This window comes from Alligator sinensis, unplaced genomic scaffold, assembly GCF_000455745.1.
Source record: "Alligator sinensis unplaced genomic scaffold, ASM45574v1 scaffold721_1, whole genome shotgun sequence".
In the NCBI taxonomy this organism is placed as follows: Eukaryota; Metazoa; Chordata; order Crocodylia; family Alligatoridae; genus Alligator; species Alligator sinensis.
The window spans coordinates 1,747,766-1,757,587 of NW_005841857.1; the positions used below are offsets into that span (position 1 = coordinate 1,747,766).

At 46.0% G+C, this 9,822-nt stretch overlaps 1 protein-coding gene across 1 annotated transcript in view; it reads left to right on the forward strand.

Annotated features, from left to right (window-relative positions):
* Positions 1–9,822, forward strand: part of AGO2 (argonaute 2, RISC catalytic component) — a 77,477-nt gene that overhangs the window by 17,689 nt on the left and 49,966 nt on the right. Inside the window, 1 exon segment of the mRNA XM_014524270.2 lies at positions 6,105–6,300. Within this exon segment, the coding sequence (XP_014379756.1) occupies positions 6,224–6,300 (77 nt within the window). The 5' untranslated portion in view covers positions 6,105–6,223.

Here is a 9,822-nt window from a genome sequence, read left to right on the forward strand (position 1 = left end):
CTCTTTCTAGGACTGCCAGGGACCCTAAACTTAAATTTACGTTATGTAGAGTTGTCTTCTGAACTTCTGAAAGTTAGATGCTCTTTATCTCAAGTCTGGCCCCCGAAAAATGAGCACCTCAAGAAAATTTTGCTCTGGATGATTTGTCTAGTGTCAGATTAGAAGTGGGGGAAAAAAACCTTAATCCTGGCATTTCCCAAGTGTTGAGTGCTCAGCATTGTGGTCCTAACCATTTCCATTTTTTAATGGAATTTCCGAAGCGTGGGGGTAGTTTTTGAGTTTAATTACGCTGTGCAGAGGCCATCTACAACTGCATGCGATTAACAGGCTAGGCGGCTGAGGACTGTTGTGATGCCCGGTATGGGCTGCCTCATCCCTGCCAGACTCGCGCTCTCTCTCCTGTCTCTCAGGGTCTTGCCTTGCTTTCTCACCTGCCACATCTTGATGGAAACTTCATGAAAGGGAGGCTGCCCTCAGATTGAGTCTAAGGTGCTCCCTCTTTCTTCAGTGGTCAACTCTTCCAACCTTGCTTGCCTTAGGGGCTTATAACTTGGCTCCAACCACCCATTACACCATGCCCATGCCTCACAGATGTCATGTATCATCACTCTGGTAGGACACACATCCCCCAAAGCCACCAGGCCGCTTCAGGCCTTTACTCTCTTGTTGGGACTTTAGCCTTCCTGGCTCCTGCCCCTCTACTGTAGCTGGTCTCTTAGCCAAAGCCCACTGTCCCAGACCCAGGCCTCAGCCCCCTACTGGGCTATCCCTGTCCTTGGGTTTTGGGCCCTCTGGCCTCTAAGCTCTGCTGCTGTCTGGGCTATCTCTGCCCCTGCTCAGGCTCCAGGCCCACTGGCCCAAAGCTTTGCCCCTCTCTGGGCTCTTTGCCCCTTCCCAGGCTCCAGGCCTCCATGGTCCCTGTCTGTGCCTTGCCTGACCCTCCCCACCCCCCGCAGGGCTCAAAGCAATCACCTGCCACTTGGGCACTAATGGGACCTCCAAGCCACTCCTTCCTAGTCCCAGCCAAACCACCGGTTAAAAACCAAACGCAGATCTAAGCCTTCTGGCAGCAAGTCAAACACCCAGCCCGCTGGCTGCCTACCACACTTCTGGGCCCTAAATCAGGTCCCAAAGCTCCCTGCCAGGCAGTCATCAGTAGCAGCCATCTCACAGCAAGACCACCTCATCCTGCTGCTTCCCAGTCTAACTCCTTGCTCTGGCTCATATACTACTAAAGCCCTGTCCCCTTTCTGGTCATGTGCCTCCTGTCAGCTGACTTAACCACAGGGCTGTTCTTTACCCCCCCTTTTTGCTCTGCTAGTTGCCTGTGTCTATACTACAGAAGCCCTTAAAGAAGCTCTTTCCAGTAACAAGGCAAGGGTTCCCTGTTACAGTAGGTTTCATAGATTCATAGATATTAGGGTCGGAAGTGACCTCAATAGATCATCGAGTCTGACCCCCTGCCAGTGGCAGGAAAGAGGGCTGAGGTCATATGACCCCAGCCAGGTGCTTGTGTAGTCTCCTCTTGAAGACCCCCAGGGTAGGGGAGAAACCAGCTCCCGTGGAAACCCTGTCCAGATTCTGGCAACCCATACCCTAAAGAAGTTCTTCCTGATGTCCAACCTAAATCTGCTCTCTGTCTGTTTGTAGCCATTGCTCCTGGCTATTCTAAGGGGTACCCTGGTAAACGGAGCATCTCCAATTTCTTGCTGTGTTGTGTGTGGGCCCCCTTTCCTGAGCAATGGGATTGTCTCCTTCTGCGCCTGTAGGATCACTCCCTTTAGGAACAACCACCCTTCCTGGACTCCCATTTCGCCAATGCTCTTGAGCTTTAACGCCTCACTAACTAATCTCCTGGGCACATTGAAGTTAGCCTTTCTGAAGTCCAGCATTTCTGCCCTACTGGTTGTCTTTCCCACCCTACGCCGGATAGTGAATTCAATCAAGTGATGGTCACTATCCCCTAGGTTACCTTGTACCTGCAGATCCCCCACCAGGTCATCCCCTGTAGCCAGCACCAAGTCCAGTAAGGCGTTTCCCCTTGTGGGACTGTATACCTCCTGCGTTAGGTGAAGGTCCTGTATGCAGGTTAAGGACCTACGTGAACAGTCAGATCTAGACTGCTCCTCTCTGTAGATGTCAGGGTAGTTTACGTCACCCATGACAGACATGTCCCTTGACCATATAGTCTCTGAGAGCTGCCTGGAGAATTCCAGGTCCAGCTCATCCTCCTGGTGCGGCGGTCTGTAGTAGACCCCCATTATCAAGTCTCTTCCCCCCCTGGCCCCCTTGTATTCTAACCCACAGTACCTCAATTTGCACCTCCTCTGGTCCCATCTGGATTATAGAAGATATGTAATTGCTCCTTAACAGAGAAAGCAACACCTCCCCACCTTTTTTTCCCTGCTCTATCAAGTCTGTACAACCTATAGCCCTCAATGCTTACTGCCCAACTGTGGGTAGGGTCCCACCAGGTTTCAGTTAGCCCAACCAGGTCAAAGTTATTGCTTGCAAGCAGGAGTGCAAGTTCCTCCTGCTTGTTCCCCATGCTCCTAGGTTGTGCGTGTTGTTTGGATTTAGAAGAGTCTCATCTCTCAGAGAGAGTTGTCACGCTATAGAGCCATGGTCAAATGAATACTTTGAGATGTTGCAGAAAGTGGGAGGGAGCTGCTGCTCAGGAGCATGAAGTGCCTCCATCTTTCGTATGGTGCCAGACATGAACTTCCAAATCTATGAGCACTGTCTGGTATTATTGCTCAGCGTGCAGATTCCATCTTCCCCGCCTGGGCATTTGTAACAAGTGCAGTTTTCGATTAAGTACTGTGCTGTTTTTTGGACTCTGCATTCACGCAAGGGGCTGCCCAAGGTGTTCATCTTGTGAAGTATTGTTTTGAAGCATCCATATCCAAGATCTCAGTCTGTTCAGCTTGACCCACGCTTCCCTGTCAAGGATGCGCCCAGTGGGGTACTCATCTGGTGTTTGTATAAAACGCTGTGGGAATCGGTCTGACCTTTCCCAACAGTTGGTCCATTCCATTGCTGTCTGTAGGTTTGGTTCAGCATCCCCAGTCTTTTTCAGGAGCTTATGGGCTTCATGTATAAATGTTTTACAACTTTTAAGCTGCCATCTATATTCAGGACTTCAGTTAGCAGTTGATAGAGCAGGTGGTTTTCATCGTCTCTTGCCCCTATGCCAGTAACGACATTAGGGTCTGTCTTCTCATATCACTTGGTCTAATGCCTGAGAATACAGGGAGTACAGCTGTGTGTGTGCAAGTTGTGCAAACTGTTATGAGTCTCAGTGCACTGTTAAGTACAGTGTTGAGCTTTTTAGTGCCACAACTTTTGGACCATACAAGAGCACAACATCAACCTTAATTTAATCACTTATATCTCTGACAATCAGTTAGACACAGCTCTTAAAGTGATCAAGACTGGCAAGGCTGCTGGGCTGGATAAGATATTCTCAGAATTCATTATCGAGTATGGAACCACAATGAAAAGATGGCTTCAGAAATTCATGTCTAAATGTCTAGAAAGTAACAGAGTTCCAAAAATGTGGAGTAAAGCTGACATCCTTGCTATCCTGAAACCCAATAAACCACCAGAGGATCCAAAGAGCTACTGAATCCTCTCACTACTCTGCATTACGTACAAACTCGTGGAGTGCATAATCCTGAATAGAATAGAGGACATCAGTTCCCAAAAGAACAAGCTGGCTTTCAGAAAAAGTGGTCTACCACTGACAAAGCTACATTACTTGCATCTGACATAGAAACCAGATTTGAAATGAGGCAGAAATAGGTGCAGCCTGCATTGACTTTACTGCCGCTTATGATACTGTATGGCATGAAGGCCTCAAATATCAACTGCACTCCATGATACCTGACTGCAAGCTATGTGCTTTCATCATGAACATGATCTCCAGCAGATCAGTCAAACTCACTACTAGCCAAGGAGAAAAAAACAGAGTATGAACTCTGAAGAATGGAGTCCCCCAAGGGACCGTGCTAGCACCAGTACTTTTCAGTGTGTGTGTGTATATGTATGTATATCAGACTTGCCACATACAACATGTAAGCGATACATGTATGCGAATGATGTCACCATAATAACCCAAGGAATTGACATGACAGAACCAAAAAAGATACTGAGTTTTACTGACCTGGAACTCATCGCTGACCATCTCCTCAAGTGGTGGCTAAAGTTGAGCATCAGCAAATCGGTATCATCACTCTTTCATGCGGACAGTCATTGAGCCAAGAGCATGCTGAATATCAGAGCAGGCAATGACATCCTTCCTCATGAGCGTACCCCAACCTACCTAGGAATTGCATTAGACCGTTTTTTCACCTATAAACATCACATTCAGAAGATCAGCTGTAAAGTCTCTGCACAGGTAGCTGCCTTAAGATGTTTAGCCAGCATGACATGGGGTGCCACCTCCGAAGCGCTCAGAACCACTGCTCGCAAAGGTGCAGGCCCAAAAAATATTCTGCTCCTGTAGGTAGTGGCTATTACGTTGTAACGGTTCTGTGTGTGTAAGGCCCTGCTACACGTTGCATGTGTTATTCAGTTAACTGATTAATTGTGCAATAGAGTTAAACTGGCCATGTGTGCATAGTAAGACCAGCCGCACGTGCAAAGTAATCGCACAATTAACTGGTTAATCATGCAATAAATTTAGACCAGCCACACATGCAGAGCAATTCTTGCACCGTAAAATTGATTATCCAGTTCTAAAAAGAGCCAACCAGCTATAAAAGGTATTACTTGAAAATGTATAGGAACTCTATGGCTGGTTTCTATCCAGCTTAAATTTGAATGTGTAAAGGGGCCCTAAGGGTGGCTGGACTGGTACAAATGTAGCAAATCTTCTTCATTTTTAACTTCTGATGAAGCAGTGTTGAAGTTGGAGTAAGCGTGCTACATTTATAGCAGGCTTGTGGGCATGTAACTGTTACAGCGTAACAGCTGCAGTGCAGGCTAAAGTGGCAGCTGCCCCATCCCTTCTGAAACTGTTTCCAATGTATATTTTCCCCTTTCCTAACTAAAAAAGCATTTCCACTCATGTATAGCTCTAGTAGGCTGGTCTCTTCTATGTGGGCTGCCTGCTTGTAGGAGATGATATACATGTAGACACGTTGTAGACTACTTGCCAGGTAGCAGTAAAATACTGGGAATAAGATTCTTGGTTCTGGCAGAGCATATGGACTAGTGACCAGAACAGATCACAGAGTTAGAATTGCCTGCAGGTATTTGTCAAAGATGCTTTGCATTTATATAGTGGTGTTTCAAACATGGGACTCAAAGGTAGGTATATGTGTGTTAACTAATCTTGCAAATGTTGAGGCATCTGTTATGCTAATTGTGTGACCAAAAATGTGGCTATGGGATAAGATTCGGAGTCTTCCATCTTAAAGTTTCACCTTTTCTAAAAGAGCTTGTTTAGCTTCTTGGATCCTCAGCTACTGCATCTTAGAAGGGGAGAATGCTAACCTGTTTTCTGAGGCCTTCCTCAATATAAGGGTTATAACAAGGGCATTTTTACCCGTGCACCCAACACTGAGCTGGGCACTTTTAATTAGCAAGCCGCTGTAATTAAAAGTGCCCGGCACTGCATTGGGAGCATGTGTATCAGCAGCACAGCGTGCCTCTACGCTGAGAAAATGGCAGCAGTGTGCTTTAAACTAAAGCACATTGAACATGTTTCAGTTCAGAGTGTAGCACCACCATTTTCTCAGCATGGAAGCACACTGCACTGCTGATACACATGGCGTGCAAGGCTGCCAGAGCACATCAATTTATGTGCTCCAGCAGACTCGATTAATTGAGTCTTCTCTGACATGCTGGCTCTTTGCATATGTATAAGTGTCCAAAAAGACCACTAAACACCAGTCATGGAAAGAGGTGACTCAGAACTCCTGGTGAGTTAACTCCATTGTCTGCTAACTTAGCAGCATAATAAAAACAAGGGATGGTAATTAGTGTTAAAATGCATTGTATTAAATTTATAAAATGGAGTGGGAGCTTGTATTGCTCTATTGACTTGATGTAACAAAGATGGATAAGTTTAACGTTTTTATTTGTGTTTTCTTTTTCAGTGCTTGCACCTCCTCCACCGTTGCCACCTCCAATACAGGGATATGCCTTTAAACCTCCCCCTCGACCGGATTTTGGTACTTCAGGGAGAACAATCAAACTACAGGCCAATTTCTTTGAAATGGACATTCCTAAAATTGACATCTACCATTATGAATTGGATATAAAGCCAGAGAAATGCCCTAGAAGAGTTAACCGGTAATGATATTTTGCTTTGCTTTTCCTCCATTTTATTTATGTCGTTTTCCCCATTTTTACCTTTAAGAAATTGGTGCCCTGTTCTCACTTTTATTTAGGGTTTGTGGATATCCTTGTTCATCAGACAAGATGATACCTTGGTGTGTTGTGATAGGTATTACTTTTGTTACTTTGGTTTCTCCAAGTCTTCCTCTACCAATCCAGAACGCTAACATGATTTTCATGTTATTGGTGCTTTATTTTGAATGAAGTTTTCAGTCTTTGATCCAAAATTACTGATCTCATAGGCAGGCACAGTAGTGGAGTTATACCAGTGTACACAGACTGTGAATCTGAACCTTCTTATTTACTGCTTAGTTAAGAACTAAGTGGACTTGGCTAATAAAAGCACCTTAACTAGGGAGGTGATGTTACCAACCACTTGTTTTCCTGTCTTCACCTACTGACAGGGGGAAGTAAACCCATTTGTCTGTGCTGGTATAAGAGGACTTTGGAGAAACTAAATGTACCAGGTAAGAAATTAACCCTCCTTCATTAGCTTCTATATTCATGGATGATAAATTAAGACTGGTGGCAAGGCAAAAACATTGACCAGGTTCATATCTTACTGATGGTCAAGAAAGGAAGAGACTACATCCTAAATTTTTGCATGCCCTCTTATTGATGCTGTAGAGACTTTGTTGTCTTGAAAAATAGCAGGGTTGCCAGAGTGAAACAGCAGAATTTGGCATTAACCCTGGAGACTGCAAACATTGGACTACAGAGGGTTGGCATTGAGGATTTATGTATTCAAGAATGAAAACACAATTATCAAGGAAGTCATGTTGGCAGAGTCTGCAGTCATATGCTAACTTGCAGGATCACAAGAAAATTTACAGGAAGTTGCCAACTAGGGCACATTGTCCAATGCTTATATTAATAAGGCAGTATTTAAGGCATTTATGGGTCACATGTAACACCTTGCTGCCCTGTTTTTTTGCTCTGCTGAATTATTGTAACTTTATTTAATGGTTTTAAAAATGGATTTAACGTAAGCACAGGGAACCAAATTTGTCATTAGGGGAACTGTAGTGGTCCATATTCTTTGGACAGTTCTGTAATCTTATTGATGGCAGCAGAATTGCCTCACTGCTTGAAACAACCTTGTTATGTAGACTTGTTCAGACATAATTGTGGACACTTTAGTTAACTAACACAGTGATGACACCCCATCTGACTGATCGATGGAGGTCAGGGTAGATTTTATTTGGCAACAAATTACTGATATATTATCCAGCATGATTTGCCCTGATTAGTCAGTTATTTTTCTGCTATGGTAATGGGGGCCAATATGATGACCTTCATGGATTAAATGCCATTTATGGGAAATGAAGATTTCATATATGCTTTTTTGCATTCCATGCTATTTCTTGTTTATCAACAATGTGCAGAAAGAAAACTAATGGGTTTCAAAACTAGTGAAGTTTGTAAATTCTTACTTTCTCTTAGGGTGTATGGGATACATTAGTCTCTGCATACATTCTGGTTTCACATGCGCATAATGCTGGAGATTTTGCCAGGAGTTTCCATTTGGTGTGCACGTGACCTCATGTCATTGCTGTGCTCTAAACCAAAAGGGTGTAGGGCAGAATGGGATCTGTTACCATGCTTCTCACTGCCAAAGGCCTGGGAATGTGTTAGTGTCTGAAGCTCTGCAGCCTTGTTCTAAAGCTATTGTGCCTAAATTCTAGAACTGCATAGCCTTAGTGTCTTTGCACCAAAAAAGCCACAGTCTTTGTCTTCATTGTTCAGGGGAGACTTGCATTCTCCTAAAAGTGCAATGTCTTGAGATTCTCCTTATAAAGATTTAAGAAATCTTGGGGAAATTACCTGCAGCATATTCCTTATGAATAAGACTGTTGGACCTGAACCTGATCTGCATTCAGGGGACAAGGAGGTTGGGCATGCTTTTGCAAGGGGAACTTTCATAGTTTCATAGTTTTAGGGTCGGAAGGGACCTAATAGATCTTCTAGCCCGACCCCCCGCCAGGGCGGGAGAACAACAAAAAACCCTAAAAACAAAAAACGGGACTCAAATGAGTCCAGCCAGGTAGGTATCCAGCCTCTTCTTAAAGATCCCCAGGGTAGGGGCCAGCACCACCTACCTTGTAAGTTGGTTCCAGCTCCTAGGCCCCCTAACTGTGAAGTAGTTTTTTCGGATGTCCAATCTGTACCTCCTCTCCATCAACTTGTGCCCGTTACTCCTTGTTATGCCAGCGGGGGCTAGGGGAAACAGCGTCTCCCCCAAACCCTTCTGGTTCCCCCTAGTGAGTTTATAGACGGTCACCAGGTCCCCCCATAGCCTTCTCTTGTGGAGGCTGAATAGGTTCAGGTCCCGCAGTCTCTCACTGTAGGGTCTGCCCTGTTGTCCCCGGATCATGCGGGTGGCCCTCCTCTGGACCCTCTCCATGTTGTCCACATCCCTCCTGAAATGGGGCGCACAGAACTGGACACAATACTCCAGCTGCGGCCTGACCAGCGTCGCATAGAGGGGGAGGATCACCTCCCTGGCTCTACTCGAGATGCACCTGTGGATGCACGACAAGGTCCGGTTAGCCCTGCCAACCATGACCTCGCATTGTCGGCCCATGTTCATCTTGGAGTCAATAATGACACCAAGATCCCTTTCTGCCTCCGTGCTCTCAAGTAGGGAGTTCCCCATCATATAAGTGTGCTGCTGGTTCCTACTACCCAAGTGCAGCACCCTGCACTTGTCCGTATTGAAACACATCCTGTTCCTGTTTGCCCACCCCTGTAACCTATCCAGATCCTTCTGCAATCTCTCTCTCCCTGCTAGCGTGCTCACCTCCCCCCAAATTTTGGTGTCATCAGCGAATTTAAACAGGTTGCTTTCCACCCCAACATCAAGATCGCTGATGAAGAAATTGAACAGCGCAGGCCCCAGGACCGAGCCCTGGGGGACTCCACTACCCACCTCCCCCCAAGTCGAGTATGATCCATCCACCACCACCCTCTGAGTGCGACCCTTCAGCCAATCTGCAATCCATCTGACTGTGTAGGCATCTATGCCACAGTCGCCTAGTTTATTAATTAGGATGGGGTGAGAGACGGTGTCAAAGGCCTTGCTGAAGTCCAGAAAGACTACATCCACCGCGACACCTGCGTCCATGGCCTTTGTGACCTGATCATAAAAGGCAATCAGGTTGGTCTGACATGATCTCCCCCTAATAAATCCATGCTGATTGCCCCTGAGCATCATTTCTGATGCTGGCCCATCACAAATGTGCTCCTTGATGATCTTCTCAAGGAGTTTCCCCAGGATTGAGGTAAGACTGACAGGCCTATAGTTGCCCGGGTCCTCCCTTTTCCCTTTCTTGAAGATGGGAACTCTTCAAAAAGGCAGCAGCTGGTACATTCTGATCGTTATATGTAAAGACCTACCTTGATTGAGGAGGCAGGTGGCTGATTTCACAGGCAGATCGTGGCAGGGGGGGCCCCCCCCCCCCCCCCGGGCGCCGGCGC